The sequence below is a fragment of the Schistocerca serialis genome, chromosome 9 (genome assembly GCF_023864345.2).
Source record: "Schistocerca serialis cubense isolate TAMUIC-IGC-003099 chromosome 9, iqSchSeri2.2, whole genome shotgun sequence".
In the NCBI taxonomy this organism is placed as follows: domain Eukaryota; kingdom Metazoa; phylum Arthropoda; class Insecta; order Orthoptera; family Acrididae; genus Schistocerca; species Schistocerca serialis.
Genome location: NC_064646.1, coordinates 490,663,254 through 490,684,757, shown reverse-complemented (window position 1 = coordinate 490,684,757; position 21,504 = coordinate 490,663,254). Strand labels below are relative to the sequence as shown.

The following is a 21,504-nucleotide window of genomic DNA, read 5'->3' as shown; positions in this document are numbered from 1 at the left end:
ATGCTGCCTCTATAGCGGTCCATGACTGCCAAAGTGTTGACGCTGCAGGACTTTGTGCACGAACTGATCTCTCGATTATGCCCCACAAATGTTCGCTTGGATTAATGTGGGGTAAGCTGGGTGGCCAAATGATTCGCTCTAACTGCCCAGAGTGTTCTTCAAACCAATCTGCATCTACATACATACTCCGCAGTCCACCATGGTGCGTGGCTGAGGGTACCTCGTACCACAACTAGCATCTTCTCTCCCTGTTCCAAACAGAACGAGGGAAAAATGACTGCCTATATGCCTCTGTACGAGCCCTAATCTCTCTTATCTTATCTTTGTGATCTTTCCGCGAAATATAAGTTGGCGGCAGTAAAATTGTACTGCAGTCAGCCTCAAATTCTGGTTCTCTAAATTTCCTGAGTAGCGATTCACGAAAAGAACGCCTCCTTTTCTCCAGAGACTCCCACCCGAGTTTCTGAAGCATTTCCGTAACACTCGCGTGATGATCAAACCTACCAGTAACAAATCTAGCAGCCCGCCTCTGAATTGCTTCTATGTCCTCCCTCAATCCTACCTGATAGGGATCCCAAACGCTCGAGCAGTACTCAAGAATAGGTCGTATTAGTGTTTTATAAGAGGTCTCCTTTACAGATGAACCACATCTTCCCAAAATTCTACCAATGAACCGAAGACGACTATCCGCCTTCCCCACAACTGCCATTACACGCTTGTCCCACTTCATATCGCTTTGCAATGTTACGCCCAAATATTTAATCGACGTGACTGTGTCAAGCACTACACTACTAATGGAGTATTCAAACATTACGGGATTCTTTTTCCTATTCATCTACATTAATTTACATTTATCTATATTTAGAGTTAGCTGCCATTATTTACACCAATCACAAATCTTGTCCAAGTTATCTTGTATCCTCCTACAGTCACTCAACGACGACACCTTCCTGTACACCACAGCATCATCAGCAAACAGCCACCATATCGAAAAGATCATTTATGTAGATAGAAAACAACAGCGGACTTACCACACTTCCCTGGGGCACTCCAGATCATACCCTCACCTCCGATGAACACTCACCATCGAGGACAACGTACTGGGTTCTATTACTTACGAAGTCTTCGAGCCACTCACATATTTGGGAACCAATCCCATGTGCTCGTACCTTAGTCAGGAGTCTGCAGCCAACCATTATGGCCTGGTGAGCTGGCGCATCGTGACCCGTAAAAATTCCATCTCTGTTGGCTGCAAATGGTCTCCAAGTAGCCGAAAATAACCATTATCATTCAATGAACGGTGCAGTTGGACCAGAGAACCCAGTCCACTGCACGTAAACACAGCCCACACCATCATGGAGCCACCATCAGCTTGCATGTGTCAGCCTTGTTGCAGCTAGGCTCCATGGCTTCGTGGCGTCCGTGCCACACTCGAGTCGTACCATCAGCTCTTCCCAAGGCACGGTTTTCCAGTCGTCTAGGGTTCAACCGATCCAGTCAGGGGCCCAAGGGAGGCGCTACAGTCGGTGTCGTGCTGTTAGCAAAGCCACTCGCCTCCTGTCATAGCCCAATAAAGCCATATTGCACCGCATTGTCCTAACGGATACGCTAGTCTTGCTCCCACATTGGTTTCCGCTGTTATTTCACGCAGCGTTGCTTGTCTGTTATCACTGACAACTCTATGCAAATGCCGCTGCTCTTGGCCGTTAAGTGAAGGCCGTCGGCCACTGCGTAGTACGTAGTGAGAGGTAATGCCTGAAATTTGGTATTATCAGCACACTGTTGACACTGTGGACCTCGAAATGTTGAATTCCCTAACGATTTCCGATATGGAATGTCCCATGCGCATAGCTCCATTAACCATTAATCACGTCGGAAACCTATTCAGGTGAATCACCTGAGTGCAAATGGCAGCTCCGCCAATGAATTGCCCTTTCATACCTTGTATATACGATACTACCGCCATATATACATGTGCATGTCGTTATCCCATGACTTTTGTCAAGTCAGTACATAGAAAAAGTTACAGAAATAAGTGAGGCAGCTAAAAATGTGATTAGCATGAGCTCCAGGTAGAGGTCACTAAAGTGGCAGAGAAAACATTAGCATTCGCAAATAACAAAAAGAAGAAATTGAACAATGAGGATTGCAAAGAACGATTAGAACAAAGAAAACAAAAATGGAGAAAATGGAGATGTTAAAGAGAGATCGCTTCGAAAAATTCAGACAACAAAGAAAAGAAACATCAATAGTAATCCGACAAGTCAAAATAATATTTGAAACATCTCAATCTTAACACATACAAGGAAATTTCACTAAAAATAAACGAGAACTTTTTACGAAACTTACTTAAAGAATATCAAAAACCAAGTATTTGACTGATAGGTAAACATGATAAAATAGGATCAAATAAGAAGAAAAATTATGAAGTGTTATCAAAAACTATCGAGTTACAACAGTCAAACCAGAATTTTCAGCAATACTAGAAAAAAGTGAGGAATATTTCACACCGACAGAGCGATAAATTCATTAATCCATAAAAATACTAAAAAACGACACACCCTCTATTACAGCAGAATTATTGAGACCGTCGGAACCAAAGATTATAAGAGATTCATACTTGTTTTATGACAACATTTCTAAGTTTACAAAAGAGCGGAAAATAGCATTAGCTCACCCTAAAAAGGTTGAATGCTTGGTGCCCCGGAGCTTTAAGATATTTATTGAAGGATATTTTCAGAACATCATGGGCTGCACTTAAAATGTTTATTTGCCAAAGTGCTATTCGAGTGTTTAACCCACTACCAGTGGCGTCTGATACAGAGGAGCAGACAACTGTACGTACATCGAGTTCTACATCATGGCAACTGTATATATAATAGCAGAAATATGTCTGTTTACATTATGTATCTCTATAGCAATGACATGAGTGCGTCAGTTAATGCGACAGGATATGAAATCACTCCTATCATACACAACACAGGTTGTCGGGTATGTTATTGCTGTCGGACCTTAGATAGTGACGAGTCTTGATCACGTCTGACATAACTGTCATATAGTGTAAACACGGAACTGACAAGTCGAGGAGTTTACATTATCTGTCTTCTGTTGTTTACAAGTCTTGCACACCTGTGGTATACGTTTATATATGTAAAATACAAGCTTTGAACAGATGGTATATGAATGTGGAATGTATAAACCGTATGAAATTGCAAAATAATCCAATATATGAGGTCAAATTAGACAACTTTGCTTGCAGGATATGGAGAGACTCCAAGTCCAGCTTCTTTGGCTAAAACACTGTTGAACTTTGGTATATACTTCTTACTCTGAAACTCTGTTTGCACATTAAGTATTTTGTGCGGTTGTTTCGTCATATATATATGGATATCAACCACCCAACTTGTGCTTCAGAAGACCGGATGGAACCCTAGAAACCAATACCAAAAACAATTGTGACATTCTGGCAAAGTACTTTGAAAAACTGCTCAACACGGACCCCCCCATGGAAGAAATGATGACAGAAACGAGCACATACAATCCAGATAGTGAACCTCCAACTCTAGAAGAAGTTAAAGAAATAATAAAGTCACTCAACAATCGTAGAGCACCAGGAGAAGATGGCATCATCGCGGAAATCTGGAAGTTACAAGACCCAGAACTCACCAAAGACATCCACAGGATCTTGGAAGACATCTGGAAGACCATGAAAATTCCTGACGACTGGAAAACTGCCGTGATACACCCACTACACAAAAAAGGTGACTAGACTGACCCGAACAACTACAGAGGAATATCCCTACTACCGGTCACATACAAGATCCTCTCTAAAGCTTTACTGAACAGACTAGAATGCCAAACCGACCACCTGATTGGGGAATACCAAGCAGGCTTCCGTAAAGGGCGGTCTTGTGCGGAACAAATTTGGAACCTGAAAATGATTTTACAACACAAACAGAACCTGATCATTACCTTTGTTGACTTCAAAAAGGCGCACGACTCTGTCGACCGGAAAACTCTCTTCAAAATTCTAGCAGAATACAAAGTAGACAACAAAACACGGGCTATCATAGAGCAAACTTTAACCAACACGACCTCCAAAGTAAAGTTCGCACAGGTGTCCGACAAGGCGATGGCCTCTCACCTCTCCTTTTCAATCTGGTGTTAGATAAGGTCATAAAAGAATGGGAAACATCACAACAGGGGATAACCTTAGGAAACCTACAGATTCAATGCCTGGCTTTTGCAGACGATTTGGCGATTGTCACGAAAGGTATAAAGGAAACAAAAGACGCTATTGAAAAACTGCACGAAATCGCTTCCAAAACTGGACTACAGATCTCTTACGAAAAGACACAGTTTATGAGCACAAAGAAACTCTCATCTCTGAACACAAAGTATGGCACGATTTACAAAACGGCAAACTTCAAATACCTCGGTGAAACACTACAAATGAGTGGACATAACAGAGACTCAAACGAAGAAAGAAAGACTAAACCGGACAAGGCATACAAAGCAGTGTGGAATCATTACAACAAGAAGTCTATTTCACAAAAAGCCAAATTACGCCATTACGACATTGTGGTGCTCCCCGAGGCACTATATGCAGCAGAGACCACACTAATCCTAGGGCATACACATATCAGACAATTAGAAAAAGTAGAACGGAAAATACTTAGGAAACTATTTGGCGCAACTAACAACAATGGAATATGGATCAAGAAACCTATAGAGGAACTGTACAAACATACGGAGACAATCACAGAAAAGATTAGAAAACGTAGACTACAATTCTATGGACACCTATACAGAATGCCATCACACAGGCTGACCAAACAGATCTTTGACTGGGTAACCACTAGAAACAACAAATGGGTGGCAGAGGTAGAAAACGACCTGAACCAGCTCAACATAACAGCAGACACAATAAACGACAGAATAAAATTCAGAAACATCATTAAGAAAAGTAAACTACATGAGATACAACGCGACAAACGAACAGGCATAAAATGGACCGAAGAACGCAAGCAAGATCACAGCCAGAAGATGAAAGAAATATGGGCAACCAAAAAGGCAATCAAGATGAAGCCGAAGACACAAAGCCGACAAGAAGCATGGACAGAGGACCGGAAACAGAAACACAGCGAGCGAATGAGGGAAGTTCGGGTAGCAAGGAAGGCAGCAAAAGGAACTGGCCATGTAGTTTAGTCCAAATGCGCTCTTTAAGGGCAAAACACCAATTTTTTATATATATATATATATATATATATATATATATATATATATAAAATATTTAATTATCTGCCTTGTTCTGCTTTATGAAGAATGGTGATGTTTTTATTTCTGTCATTAGCTGGATGCTTGTATTCCCTTAAATGAGCAGTGGATGCTGAGCGGCTGACTCCAGTGAGATTAATATGTTCTCTAAATATCGTTTTGCAGTTCCTCTCTCTTTGCCAAATATAAAATGTATCACATTCACTACATATTATTTTATATATACCTGACATGTTATATTTTTATTAATATATGTATTGTGTATATGACGTGATCTTACATTGCTCACTGTCCTGAAGCTAATTTGTAGCCTAGTTTTTCGAAACCCACGACTTATTTTGTCGGAAACGTGACCTCAGTATGGTAAAATCATGAAGTTATCTCTTTCTGCTTGCTCGCTATTTTATAATGTGATCAGATTTCTATTCTTAGTATGTTACTCAAATAAATATTCTGGAAGGAAAAGCGAATAGAACTGGTTTCCTTATTTCAACTGAAGAAAAACAATATTCTTTGCAAATATAGCCACATCATTTTCGAAAAATGTATAATATCACAATGTGTCAGCGTAGGAAGAAAACTAACCCATCTAGACAGACAAGAGGTCCAACGTAATATTACGACATTACATTCCTTTATAAACCTCGACCTAGACGTCGGTGGGGAGGCTTTCGTGCCTCAGCGATACAGATAGCCGTACCACAGGTGCAGCCACAACGGAGGGCCCTCTGTCGAGAAGCCAGACAAACATGAGTTTCCTGCAGAAGAGTGGCAGCCTTTTCGGTTGCAGGGGCAACGATCTGGGTGACTGACTGATCTGGCCTTGTAACATAAACCGTAATGACAGTACTGTGCTGGTACTGCGAACAGATGAAACGAAGGGGAAACTATAGCCGCAATTTTCCTGAGGACATGGTGCTCTACTGTATGGTTAAATAATGATGGAATCCTCCTGCCTAAAATATTCTGGAGATAAAATAGTCCCCCATTCGGATCTCCAGGTGGGGACTACTCATGAGGATGTTATCATCAGGAGAAACAAAACTGCATTCTACGGGTCAGAGTGTGGAATGTTACATCCCGTAATCGTGCAGGCAGGTCAGAAAATCTAAATTGAAAAACGAGTAGATTCAATTTAGAAATAGAGGGGATTAGTGAAGTTCGGTGGCAGTATGACAGGGCTTCTGGTCAGGCGAGTACAGTATCATGGATACAAAACCAAATACAAGTACTGCAGGAGTAGATTTTAAATGAATAAGAAAACAGGCATGTGGGTAAGTTACTATGAACAGCATAGTGAACGCATTATCGTTGGACAGAAATCACTAAGCTTCCACCCACCACAGTAGTAGAAGTCTGTATGCCGACCACCTCCGCAGATGATGAAGAGAGTGAAGAAATGTATGATGAGCTAAAAGAAATTATTCAGATATTGAAGGCAGCGAAAATTTAATTGTGATGGTGGACTGGACTTCGACAGTAGGAAAAGACACAGAAGGGAAAATTATAGGATAATATGGACTGGAAGAGGAAGCCGCCTGGTAGAATCTAGCAACTCGTTTAAGAATCACTAAAGAAGGTTGCATATCTGGAAGAGACATGGAGACAAAGGAAAGATTGAGTGTACAATGGTAAGACAGAGATTATGGGACCAAATTTTAAATTGTGAGAAATTTCCAGGGGTACATGTGGACTCTGACAGCAATTTATTGGTTACGAAGTGTAGATTAAAACTGAATAAATTACGAAAAGGTAGGAAATTAATGAGATGGGGCCTGGATAAGTTGAAACAGCGGGAGGTTATGGAGAGTTACAGAGGGAGCATTAGGGAACAGTTGACTAGAACAGGGGAAAGGTATACAGTAGAAGATGAACGGGTAGCTTTGAGAGATGAAATAATAAAGGCAGCAGAGGATCCAATAGGTAAAAAGACAAGACCTTTGAGGGCGGTATTGTAGAAAGGGAAGAGGACCTAGATATGATACTAAAAGGAGAACTTGTCAGAGCACTGGAACATCTAAGTCTGAACATGGTCGCTGGATTAGAGGACATTCCGTCAGATCTACTGATAGCCTTGGGAGAGCCAGCTATCATAAACTATTCCATTTGGTGCGCAAGATGTATGAGACAGACGAAATAGCCTACAACTTCTCTCAGAAGATAGCTTTACTAGACGTAGAGAAAGCTTTTGACAATGTTGTGCGAAATTAGCAGGGGTAAAATACAGGGAACGAAAGGCTATTTATAACTTGTACGGAAACCAGACGGTGGTTATAAGAACCGGTGGGCATGGAAGGGAAGCTGTGGTTGAGAAGGGCGTGAGATAGGATTGTAACCTGTCCCCGATTTTATTCAATCAGTGCCTTATGCAAACAGTAAATGAAACCAAAGAAAAATTTGGTATAGGAATTAAAATAACCAGAGAAGAAAAAGAAAACTTTGAGGTTTGCCGATGACATCGTAATTCTGCAGAGACAGCAAAGGATGTGGAAGAGGTGTTGAACGGAATGGACAGTGTCTTGAAAGGAGGAAATAAGATGAACAGCAACAAAAGCAAAACAAGTGTAATGGAATGTAGTCGAATTAATCATATGGTGCTGAGGGAAATAGATTAGGAAACGAGACTCTTAAAGTAGTAGGTGAGTTTTGCTACTTGGGTGAAAAAATAAATGGTCGAAGTAGAGAGGATATAGAATGCAGAGCGACAATGGCGAGAAAAGCGTTTAAGAAGAAGAGAAATTTGTTAACATCGAATATAGATTTAAGTGTTAGGAAGTCTTTTTTGAAGGTTTTTGTCTGGAGTGTGGTTGTGTAAGAAAGTGAAAGATGGACGATAAAGCGGTTAGATAAGAAAGGAGTAGAAGCTTTTGAAATGTGGTGTAGATTAGGTGGGTAGATCACGTAATTAATGAACGGATTCGAAGCAGAATTCGGGAAAAGAGAAATTTGTGGCACAACCTGATTAGAAGAAGGGATGGGTTCATAGGACACATTCTGAGACATCAAGGGATCGCCAATTTAGTATTGGAGGAAAGTGTGGAGGGAGGGGGTTAACAATCGTAGAGGGTGACTAACAGATGAATTCAGTAAGCAGATTCAGAAGGATGAAGGTTGCAGTAGTTATTCAGAGACGAAGAGGCACGCGCATTATAGAGTAGTACGGAGAGCTGCATAAAACCAGTTTTTGGAATGAAGAGCACAACAACAGCAGTATCAGTTTATGACAATCAACTAAAATGTGCACTTCGTAGGTTCAGTAAACGGCCGTTGTTTTTTGTCTTTGCCACTAACATCAAAACGATCTTTCGTCACTGCAGATTTTCCAATGGACGACCTAGCAGCAGAATCTTTTGGATTCTTCATCGCGGGCTTCGAGACTTCGACGACTACAATTAGCTCCAGCTTATACGAGCTGGCGCTGCACGAGGACATCCAAAGAAATGTGCAGCAGGAGATAGACACTGTGCTGGAGCGCCATGGTGGCTGCATTACGTACGACGCTATAGCGGAAATGTCCTACCTGGACAACGTGGTCTCCGGTGAGTTACGTAGCTTTTTCCGCTTATTTTATTATGTCATATGCAAGCTTGAGCCAAAAGGGGCGACCATTTTGCTATTTTTGAGTTTGTCATTACTTTTTGTAGCAAAGGCAGATATTCGTGAGGGGAATAAATGGTCGATGCTCTGGAGAATATATCACTCCACCGTTAAATGGTTAAGAAATTTCGTTAACATATTAGTGTAGTTCTAAGAAATCATACCTCTGCGTTCAGTAACATGGGCATCACCACTGAGTGTTGGTTGGATAAGGCGAATTGTATCTTTGAGTTTCGCGTTTATAGTGGGCTAACTGTGAAGACGATAAAAGTAATTAAAAACACAACAAGCATTACGTATTGATGTTTCCAAGTTCTATATTAGTATTTACGTCTGGTGTGAGATGAGATATGGAATTTCAGTGTTTTGCTTGACATTGAAATGATGTGTATTCAGGGTGTTTTCTGGGAAAGAGAAATTCAGCCAGTTAAGCAACTGGCCTGCAGGCGACTTTTAATAAATATTTTAGTTTGTCTTTCCATATCACAAAAATGAGACTTGCCAAATGTGCGATGAATTTAAAATTGACCAGTAGATTGCAAGTGAAGAACGAAGGAAAAGACTGACAAACGCTCACGGGCTGCAAGGGAGGGAGTCTCAGGAAGAGTTACGTAGCCCCTTCTGCCAGATTCTAAAACCTGAGGATGTAGTCAATGAGGGGAACGAGACATGCGTTTCTGGAGCTGAAGATGAATAAACACTTGTACTGATAACGAAGGAAATGCTGTAAGTTTGCGAATATTTGGAAATGTATCTCATATTAGGTACCTCATTCAGGAATACTGCAATGAGAATGTATACTTTTCTTTCGCTAGTGCGTTGACCCGCGGTTTCGCAGGGTCGGCATGGTCAGGACGGATTTGGAAAGGTTAATTTTAAGGGGTGACCGGATGCCCTTTCTGCCGCTACCAAATACCCCCCCCCCCCCAGGATGGAATTAGGGTACCCCAGCTGTCTGCATCAAATGTAATTCATGGAATAGTGCGAACGTGTTCAGATGCCTGCGAATCGTGGAACTGAGGCGGAACGTAGGGAACAGCCCAGTATTCACCTAGTGGGATGTTGAAAACCGCCTAAAAACCACATCCAGCCTAAAAACCACATCCAGGCTGGCCGGCACACTGGCCGACGTCGGTAATCCGCCGGGGGGATCCGATCCGGGGCCGGCGCGCCTACCCAAGTCCAGGAAGCAGCGCATTAGCGCTCTCGGTTAACCTGGCGGGTCAAAACGTATATTATCTGCCCAAGAAGAAAGAAAACACAGAAGACTTTGTCAAACATCAGTGTAAACTCGTACACATACAAATTGACAAGGAGTATGTAAATGAATAGAGTTAATAATTCCCTGGGGCAGATAAAACGGTCAGCAAACTGAATTAGCGTTGTTCGTGTTTAGTGTTGTTGCCTGGTCTTGTAGGGTATGTAAGGGGCGTGAACAGCGTCAGATGTTGAAAGGATCGGAGATGCTGCGCACTTGTATGAGGCGGCGTTATCAGCACCTGACAGTGCTTGATCGGAGCCGCATCTTGGGTCTCCGATGGGCGACTGGTCTAATCGCGCAATATCCAGATGGACTGCACGGGCAGATGAGGGTAGGGCAGGCGTACCTGCTTTCAAGGTTTCAGCTGACTACGTCTGAGCACCACAGGAGAGGATCTCCGTAGTGTGCGCCAGGAACGTCGTGGCCTCCTCGCCTCTGCGCCTGCCGTGTGAGAACAAGAGATGAGGTCCCTGCAGCTTTCGGGGTCATCCCGCACTACTCGGTGGAGGCTAGCAGCAGCCGGGTATGGAAATGAACGGCCCACGCACAGGCTGCCATCAGCACCTCAGCAAAAGTGGAGCCGTGGGTATAAAGCATGGATTCATGATGAATGACGTCGCGTTGTGTTGAACTATGAGCTGCAGCTTGCACTGTGCGGGAACTGCCGGCTGTGACTTCATGTAACTACCCCAGTTACTAGCAGACACGACACAGCCCCAATAAGAGAAAAAATACAGAAAAAAGATTTTTCTAAAATACTCTTAAGAATTACTACTTACAATGTGAAACTAACGAACGGCTATTTACACTTTGTACAGAAACCAGATGGCAGTTATAAGAGTCGTGGGGCACGAAAGGGGAACACTGGTTGAGAAGGGAGTCACAGAGGGTTGTAGCCTACCACCGATGTTGTTCAACCTCTATACTGAACAAATAGTAAAGGAAACCAAAGAAAAGTTTGGAGTCAGAATCAAACTCCAGGGAGAAGAAATAAAAACCTGGAGGTTTGCCGATGACGTTGTGATTCTGTCAGACACAGCAAAGAACTTAAAAGAGCAGTTAGTTGAATGGAATTGACAGCGTCTTGAAAGGAGGATGTAAGATGAACATCAACAAAAGCAAAACGAAGATAATGGAACGTAGTCGAATTAAATCCGGTGATGCTGAGATAATTAGATTAGCCAGTGAGACACTTAAAGCTGTAGATGAAGTTTGCTATTTGGGCAGCATGAGGATGGTCGAAGTAGAGAGGGTATAAATTGTAGACTGGCGATGGCAAGGAAAGCGTTTCAGAAGAAGAAAAATTTGTTAACATCGAGTATAGATCTGTCAGGAAGTATTTTCTGAAAGTATTTGTATGGAGTGAAGCCATGTATGGATGTGAAACATGGACGATAAACAGTTTAGGCAAAAAGAGAATAGAAACTTTTGAAATGTGGTGCAACAGAAGAATACTGTACATGGGTAAATCACATAACTAATGAGGAGGCGTTGAATAGAATTGGGGAGAAGGTGAGTTTGTGGTACAACTTGACTAGATGAAGGGATCGGTTGGTAGGACATATTCTGAGGCGTCAACGGATCACCGATTTAGTACTGGAGGGAAGCGTGGAGGGTAAAAATCGTAGAGGGAAACCGAGAGATGAGGACACGACGTAGATTCTGAAGGCTATAGGTTGCAGTAGTCACTCGGGGAGGAAGAGGCTTGCACAGGATGGAGTAGCATGGAGAGCTGCATCAAACCATTCTTTGGACTGAAGACCACAACAATAATAATGTGAAGGAAGGCAGAAATTCAGGTTCAAGGGAATTGAAAGTACACAAACGGCAGCTGTTTGTGTAGACGTCAATATAGCTCTTAAAACACCTTTCCGTTATATCGTATTATTATATTAAGGTGAATAGCAGTGACCGCATATCGTATTATTATATTAAGGTGAATAGCAGTGACTTTCAATAGGTAGTTCCTCCAGTATTGAAGACAACACACTAACGGAAAATTTCAGTTGCGTATCGTACACTGTCCAGTAATACCAAAGATTAAATGCCATAAATTGATCGAAATTAATCTGAAATTGTTTTGATAATTAATTGAAACCCTCAGCTGCCGACAGGTGTTGTTGATATACCTCGATGGGGACAGCTGAAAATGTGTACACCGACCGGGACTCGAACCCTGGATCTCCTGCTTACATGGCACACTCTCTATCCATGTGTGTGTTTTTTTTTTTTTGATCTCATTTTGTTCTACATTGTCCGCTGAATTTGTTCGTGGCGGACCTCCGATGACACCCGTTCAGGTTCACCGCTGATCTGTTAACTCAGTTTTTTTTTTTACATAGGGTAGTTTAACCATCTGACCGAACACGCTGAGCTACCGAGCCGGCGTCCATCTGAGCCACCGAGGACACAGATGAATACCGCGACTGCACGGACTTATCCCTTGCATGCTTCCCGTGAGACCCACATTCCCAACTGTCTACAGTCTACATAACGTAATGTACCTAATGAATATTTGCCCATCCACTCATTACTCGCGCACACTAAAGTGACGATTCTTGTAAGAGATCGGGCAACCAGTGGGTATTAGGTGCATTACGTATGTAGATCGTGGACAGTTGGGAATGTGGGTGTCACGGGAAGCGTGCAAGGGATAAGTCGCTGCAGTCGCGCTATTCATCTTGTTGTGGATTGGCAGGAGCCAATTCCACGGGGTTTGGAGGAAGCCGAAAGGCACGCGTTTAGCTCACGCAGGCTGGCGTGAGGTCTGGAACAGGACACGGTTGTTATAGTAGCAAAAATAGTACGTAGCTTCTGGAATACTTAACTTTAATCCATAATTGGTGAACATCGGTCTGACGGTACATGCATCACAAGATAAATAGCAATTGATAATGGCGCCTTGCTAGGTCGTAGCAAATGACGTAGCTGAAGGCTATGCTAACTATCGTCTCGGCTAATGAGAGCGTAATTTGTCAGTGAACCATCGCTAGCAAAGTCAGCTGTACAACTGGGGCGAGTGCTAGGAAGTCTCTCTAGACCTGCCGTGTGGCGGCGCTCGGTCTGCAATCACTGATAGTGGCGACACGCGGGTCCGACGTATACTAGCGGACCGCGGCCGATTTAAAGGCTACCACCTAGCAAGTGTGGTGTCTGGCGGTGACACCACATTCCTCCCCCGCAAATCGGCGTACGGTTGTGTTATAAGGCTTCCGCCCGCCGTGGGGAGGACCCCATGTTGACGTATGCGACGAGGTGGGGAGCCTGACAACAGGCGAGGCTGTGCCACCCGCACTCTGCCATTCGGTCCGAGGGGAGCTAGGAAACGCCTGAAAACCTAGTCCAGGGTGCACGCCAACATGCGGTGTATGCGCCCGTAGAGAGACAGGAGGGGCCGAAGGGTCGACCTCCATCGGGTCGGGGCACCCGACGGGCGAAGACGTCATGTGGTCCGGAGCGGCCAAGAAGACCATGGCGGAGGACAATGGGTCATGGGAAGCGATCGGCGGCGCGTGACCCAGGGAGGCGCCCAGCGGTTGCAGCGACGCGTCCACGGCGGGCGTCGCCGGCGGGAGAACAGGCGGCGGCGCGTCGCCATGGGGCAAAATGGAAGGCAGCGTCGGTAACACCTGGGGCTGAGGCGAGCCAGTAGATGGGTCCCCAGGGCGCTGACCGGACGGCACCGTCGCTGAAAGCAGACGGGGAGCGGCAGAACCCGTGCGACGACAGAGGCGCACCTGATTGAGATGCCGACGCACCTCACCAGAGGCCCCCAAAACCAGATACATAGCGCGGCCGAGGCAGCGAAGAATGCGCCCTGCGAGCCAACGCCGTGAACCTCGATAGTTGCGATAGTATACAACGTCGCCCGGAGCAAAAGCAGGTGTCTGCCGCTGCACAGGAACCTGATGCGGCGGATGTAGCAAAGACATCAAGGTTCGATGAGGACGACCGTGGAGCAAATCAGCCGGTGAGCGACCATCTCGGGGCTGAGAGCGATACGAGGACAAAAAGAGCAATAACGCGTCCTCCCGAGAATGCGACTCTTTTAACTTCAACATCTGTGACTTGAAAGTCCGGACCAATCGTTATGCGGCTGTTTGACTGAGGCGAAAACGGCGCGGATGTCAGATGTTGAATACCATTGGCCTTGCAGAATGACTGAAATTCTGCGGACATGAATTGTGGGCCATTGTCGGAAACAATAGTCTGTGGAAGACCTTCAATGCAAAAGATAGTGGATAACGCTTGGATGGTGGCAGTGGATGTCGTGGAAGACATCCGGACAACAAAAGGAAAATTACTGAAGAAATCGACCAGAACCAACCATCGAGCATTCCAGAATGGACCAGCAAAATCGATGTGCAAGCGTTGCCAAGGGGAAGTGGCTTTCGGCCATGCAAAGAATTGCCGCGGCGGTGTGGATTGTTGTTCGGCACACGCCATGCAAGAAGAGCACATATTCATAATCGCAGCATCGATTCCGAACCAAGTACAGTGCTGACGAGCAAGTTGTTTCGTTCGCACTATACCCCAATGTCCTTGGTGGAGAAGCCGTAAGACAGAGGACTGTAACGAACGTGGGACCACGACCCGGGACTGATCATTATCGGAACGCAACAGCAAAACACCACGTCGAACAAAAAGTCTCTCCTTGTGAGTAAAAACTCGGCGAACCAACGGATCCTCGATCCGTGACTTTGACAAGGGCCATTGCGTAGCAACAAAACGCAAAACGGTAGCAAGGACAGGGTCAGCAGCTGTGGCCGTAGCTACACGACGAAAATCAATCGGAAACGATTCGACCACGTCATCGGTTTCCGAGTCAATGAACATGCAAGCAAGTTCGGAAGAATGGAATGCTCTATCCTCAGCAACAGGCAAACGGGACAACGCATCGGCGTTTCCGTGCTTAGCAGTGGACCAATACAAGATATCGTAGCGGTACTGTGAGAGGAAAATAGACCAGCGAATGAATTTCTGCGCTGTACGTGGAGGTACAGGCTTGTTTGGATGAAAAAGCGATGTCAGAGGTTTGTGGTCCGTGATGATGGTAAAGTGACGACCATACAAGAAATCATGAAACTTAGTAACACCAAATACGAGAGCCAATGCTTCTTTCTCGATCTGTGAATAATTTCTTTGCGCAGAGGAGAGCAATTTGGACGCAAAGGCAATAGGGCGATCATGTGATCCATCTTTGTGCGCAAGCACAGCACCGATCCCGAAATTCGATGCATCTACCATCAACAAAAGGGGTTTCTGGGGATCGAATGGCGTAAGGCAAGTATTGGAAAGCAACGCCGATTTCAACTGGCGAAAGGCGCGTTCGCATTCCGTCGTCCAGACGAACGGAACACCTTTACGGCGTAAGCGATGAAGTGGAGCTGAAATGGAAGAGGCGTGGCGCACATAGCGATGATAATAATTGATTTTTCCCAGCACACTCTGTAGCTGCTTCATATTCTGCGGCGAAGGCAAGTCTTGTATGGCACGGAGGTGCTCGGGACTCGGATGTATGCCTTAGGCATTGAGTACATGTCCCAGGTAGGATAAGTCACGAGCAAAAAACACACATTTGTCCTTCCGCAAGCGAAGACCATTTTGTCGCAAGACCTGAAATAATGTTCTGAGATTGGCTAAATGTTCTCCTTCCGTCGTTCCGGAGATCACAATATCGTCCAGATGATTTGCTGCAGTAGGGACCGACGCACAAACAGTTTGCAGATATTGCTGAAACAATGCAGGGGCGGAGGCACACCCGAATGGCAGTCGTTTGAATCGATACAAGCCAAGATGCGTGTTAACCACCAAAACGCGCTGGGATTCTTCGTCCACCGGTATTTGCAAGTACGCATCTGCTAGGTCCAACTTCGAAAAATATTTACCTGGACACAGTTTGTCAAAAAGATCTTCCGGGCGGGGTAAGGGAAAAGTTGCAATCACTAGTTGTGGATTCACTGTTGCCTTGAAGTCCACACAAAGTCTCAATTTGCCAGAAGGTTTTGGCAAAATTACTAAGGGTGATGCCCAGAGAGAAGCCTGCACACATTCAATCACACCTTGTGATTCCAAATCGTTTAATGTTCTTGCGACCTCATCATGCAATGCGTGGGGAACATTGTGCGCTCTGAAAAATTTCGGTTGCGCGTTTACTTTCAGTTCCAAATGTGCTTTATAGTTCTCAGCGCAACCAAGGCCCGGTGCAAAAATGTCTGCAAATTCTTCACATAGGCGAGAAACACTGTCTGAAGGCACAGTCTGGTTCACTGATAGGCAAAATTACTAAGGGTGATGCCCTTGTCTAATTGACTATAGACAAGTTAAACAACTGAAATAAATCTAAACCAAACAAGTTCACAGTAGAAGAAGAACGAAGAACGTAAAATGACACAAGTTTTGTTTGTCCCTTGTATGTTGCAAGAAGGCTGCACTGTCCTAACACAGGGATTGCTTGTCCTGAATAACAACTGAGCTTAACATTTGCGGCACGCAACGGAGGTGTGCCCAGCTGTTTGTACGTGTCTTGATTGATTAGTGAAACTGCAGCTCCGGTATCTAGCTAGAACGGTATCACTTTGCCGTTAATGTCCAAATCCACAAAAAGTTTATTGTCCTGCTGACGACAAGAGCGACTGTCTCGTGCTACGCGAACTGACACTGGTACAGAATCACTTGCGACTTGACGGGATTTCCGGCGATGTCGACGCACACTATTTGTGGGACGAGCACAGTCACTGTTAGAGAGAGTGGCACTGGGCGGAGTGGAATGAACTACATGAATTTCCATGGGCGAAGGTTCACGAGCCTGAGTATTCTTGGTTCGATTCCAATTCCGGCGCGAAGCAAAGGGCCTGGAATGGTTGTGAGTGTCCGATCTGAGCTTTTTCTGGCAAACACTCTGAACATGTCCTTTTTTATTACAGAGAAAGAAAATAGCCTGGCGTGACGGACAATTCTCACGCGAATGTCTAGTAGCACACCGCGGGCATGATTTTAGCACTGCATTTGCTTGCTTGCGCAGCACACATGGCGGAGAGCTTGGCAGCAGCTGCGCGGACGGGCGCGAGGGCTGTTTACTGTTCCGTGCAGCACGCCTGGCAGGCTGGGTAACCTGACACACAGGTGGCGAAGTTTCAAATGATTCCTGAGCAAAGTCAAGTGTGTCCTGCCGATCCAATATGTCCATCACTTGTTGAAGGGAGGGACTGACTAGTTTCAAAATCTATTTCCTTCTACGAACATCAGAAACGTTCTGTGCAATTGCATCTCGCACCATAGTATCTGAATAAGCGAGTCACACTTAGACACTCAAAAGCACAATCCCTAGTAAGGCCTTTCAAAGTTGCAACCCACTCCCTATTAATCTGACCGGCCGTACGTTTTGTACGAAAGAACGTATACCTTTTTGCAACTACATTGACTGATTCTTTGAAATATGCATCTAATGCAGACAAAATCTCGTCGTAGGGCAGAGTTGCGACGTCGCGTCGGGGAAATAATTTCACTATCACACAGTACGTCTGGACGCCTATGGCGGAAAGGAGAAAAGGCTGCCGCTCATTACCTTGAATTCTGTAGGCGGCGAGATGGAATCCAAATTGGCGTGACCACTCCGTCCAGCTTTCCAGTGCCGCATCAAAAGGACGAAAAGGTGGTGCAACTGCGTGTTGTGGCTGCGTGAGCGGTGGAGCGGTGGCTGCCGCATCGTTTTGCATCGCACGTTGACCCTGGACGAGCTGTCCAAGGGCATCCAATAAGGCCTGCGTCTGCTGGTTCTGTAAGCGATAAAATTCGGACAGTACATCTGGAGATTGTGGCGAAGCCATGACACAAGTAAATCAGGAATATCAATACGAACGCAAAATTCTCGTCGCCATATGTTGTGGATTGGCAGGAGCCAATCCACGGGGTTTGGAGGAAGCCGAAAGGCACGCGTTTAGCTCACGCAGGCTGGCGTGAGGTCTGGAACAGGACACGGTTGTTATAGTAGCAAAAATAGTACGTAGCTTCAGGGATACTTAACTTTAATCCATAATTGGTGAACATCGGTCTGACGGTACATGCATCACAAGATAAATAGCAATTGATAATGGCGCCTTGCTAGGTCGTAGCAAATGACGTAGCTGAAGGCTATGCTAACTATCGTCTCGGCTAATGAGAGCGTAATTTGTCAGTGAACCATCGCTAGCAAAGTCAGCTGTACAACTGGGGCGAGTGCTAGGAAGTCTCTCTGGACCTGCCGTGTGGCGGCGCTCGGTCTGCAATCACTGATAGTGGCGACACGCGGGTCCGACGTATACTAGCGGACCGCGGCCGATTTAAAGGCTACCACCTAGCAAGTGTGGTGTCCGGCGGTGACACCACATATCTGTGTCCTCGGTGGCTCACATGGACGCAGTCGGTTCTCAGCCGTGTTGTGAAGCGGACGCACGCGAGCCTCTGTGCGGGGCTCCGCAAGCGGGCCGTTGTTTACTCGCGCGGGCAGTGGTATTGAAGTGTAAACAGACCACCTAGAATGACGATGGCGCTTTCTTATAGAAAGGCTACGATTAAAGTAACGTTCGATGCCCAGTATTGACGACCTAAGGCATACAAAGTAGAGCATTTCCTGCGTGAAACCATGCACATCGATCTACAGGAACTTATCGGTATACATTGTTTAATCATCTCCAGTACAGTTTACCTGAAACTTATAGATGAAGCAGCGTGCGAACGACTTCTTCGACGTTCCACCGATGGATATCGCTTCCACCACTCGGACGGCAACGTAGGTGTAGTGACTGTCGACCATGCAGGACTCGGCGTTCGGAACACATGAATCTTCGAACTGCCGTTTGAAGTTGTGGCCACACTTGTCGTGAACGCGCTACGGCCTTACGGGGAAGTCACGTGGAAGAAAAGTGGCATACGTGTCAGGATGGCATTTTCAGACGTGTTTCTGGCCTCACACGCAATTTTCGTACAGTAATAAGACGCATTTAGTTTCGTTAATGTAACTTTATTTGTGGTATACGTTTCGAATAAACAAGAAGAGGAGTGTGGAACGTGACATGGTTATTTTCATAACGGACCGTTTTTAAAAAAAACGGTTCAAATGGTTCTGAGCACTACGGGACTTAACTTCTGAGGTAATCAGTCCCCTAGAACTTAGAACTACTTAAACCTAACTAATCTTAGGACATCACGCACACCCACGCTCGAGGCAGAATTCGAACCTGCGACCGTAGCGGTCGCGCGGTTCCAGACTGTAGCGCCTAGAGCCGCTCGGCCACCCCGGCCGGCGCACCATTTTCCTTAATATAAAACGACGAAACTGATATTCGGTCTAGGTCCTCTTCCCGAAAACTACTGAGAATATTTTGCTATGTTTTGTCAGTTCCCAGTCTTCTCTTCTCAAAGCGTTCACCCAGAGAGCTTTTAGTTTTGGGCTGATAGAAAGATTAAAATCGAATTCCAGGAATGAAACCAGTACAGTAAGTAAATAGCGCCACCAGAATTGATGTATATAAAAGAATAATATCGCTTGAATGAGTCCAATTACGAATTATATGTGATTGCTTTACACTTTATATTATAATCAGAATTTTTGGTACACTCGCAAATGACGAAAGCTGACACTTTTCACCAAAATATTACGACCAAAAGCTAATGTTTGGGGCAACTGACGTAGCAGACATAGCCTTCAAGTTTGTGACGTCATGACAACTCCCTTTACTGTTTTGCCGATAATTATTAGCCACTATCTGTTTTCATGAACTGATGAAAACAGACTGCAGAATCTGCAGGAGGTAAAAAACCTCATTACTTCTTTGCCACATTAACTTGGCTCATTACCTATTCCGTGGCTCATTATGCATTGAAATTCTGACTTAACTACTTATCCATTTCAAATATGGTAATTGGTATGTGAAAATAAAAATACGAGCGAAAGGTAATTCCTGGTGTTTGCGTTTGTGATTTAACACGCTATCACTGAGATATGTAAGCAAGGTCACTTAAAAGAAACTTCAGTTATTTAAGCTGATAACGAGTGGTGCTTTAAGTTTCTGTCTGGTGCGTGACAGTTCTTTTGCGAGCTTTGATGATTATTTTCTGTAAGCGACACGGGACCTGCATTTCAGAAACGAAATTTTTCCAATGATTAACGTTAACTTTAGCTCCAGTAATTACAAAACTCAGTTTCATTTAAAAAAATATTCTCACCGTGTAGGACGAACAGAGTATGCCACCACCACATGTTCTGATCGACTGACGCATCATCACGCTATATGCTGCAACTAGCTTTTTTTCATCATTAAGTAGATATGTATCATATTTTTTAAAAAAATGTACGTTTGATATATGTCATTATAAACTCGAAAGTCTACCGGATAATGATGTAAATTTAATTAAAGTAGTTGCGGAATAATGGGTATTCCAACAGCTTTGTGGTCGTGTTCATGAAAATGTCTATTAATATCTTGTGGAATAGATTATTATGTATATAGCATTCTGAACGTTTACAATCATAATTACGGATTTATTTATTTACTCGTCAAGTTCCGTAGGGCCAAATTGAGGAGCAGATCTCCAAGGTCATGGAACGTGTCAGTACATGAAATTACATCATAAAAGTAATAACAGATGAAAATAAACGTTTATGAACCCGAAAAAAGTCAGTCCATAAGATTAAGTAAATGCAATCTACAATACAATAAGAATCAGCTTAATTTTTCAAGGAACTCCTCGACAGAATAAAAGGAGTGACCCATGAGGAAACTCTTCAGTTTCGATTTGAAAGCGCGTGGATTACTGCTAAGATTTTTGAATTCGAGTGGCAGCTTATTGAAAATGGATGCAGCAGTATACTGCACACCTTTCTGCACGAGAGTTAAGGAAGTCCGATCCAAATGCAGATCTGATTTCTGCCGAGTATTAACCGAGTGAAAGCTGCTTATACTTGGGAATAAACTAATATTGGTAACAAGAAACGACAATAAGGAATATACGTATTGAGAGGCCAATGTCAAAATACCCAGACTCGTGAACAGAGGTCGACAAGAGGTTCGTGAACTTGCTCCACTTATTGCCCGAACCGTCCGTTTCTGAGGCAAAAACATAATTTTAGAATGGGAAGATTACCCCAAAATATAATACCGTACTACGTAAGCGAATGAAGATAAGTAAAGTAGAGTAATTTTCGTGTAAAAAGGATAACTCACTTCAGATACCGTTCGAATAGTAAAAATGGCAGTGTTACGTCTTTGAACAAGATCCTGAACGTGAGCTTTCCACGACAGCTTACACCTAGAAATTTGAACTTTATAGTTTCACTAATCATATGCCCGTTCTGTGAATTTAAATCGTCAGGTTTTGCTGAATTGTGT

The 21,504-nt window shown here is 44.3% G+C and overlaps 1 protein-coding gene across 1 annotated transcript in view; it reads left to right on the top strand.

The window, feature by feature from the left end:
• Positions 1-21,504, top strand: part of LOC126418520 (cytochrome P450 6k1-like) — a 77,483-nt gene that overhangs the window by 47,551 nt on the left and 8,428 nt on the right. The window contains exon 6 of the mRNA XM_050085319.1: positions 8,595-8,816. Within this exon, the coding sequence (XP_049941276.1) occupies positions 8,595-8,816 (222 nt within the window). The remainder of the gene's footprint in view (positions 1-8,594; positions 8,817-21,504) is intronic.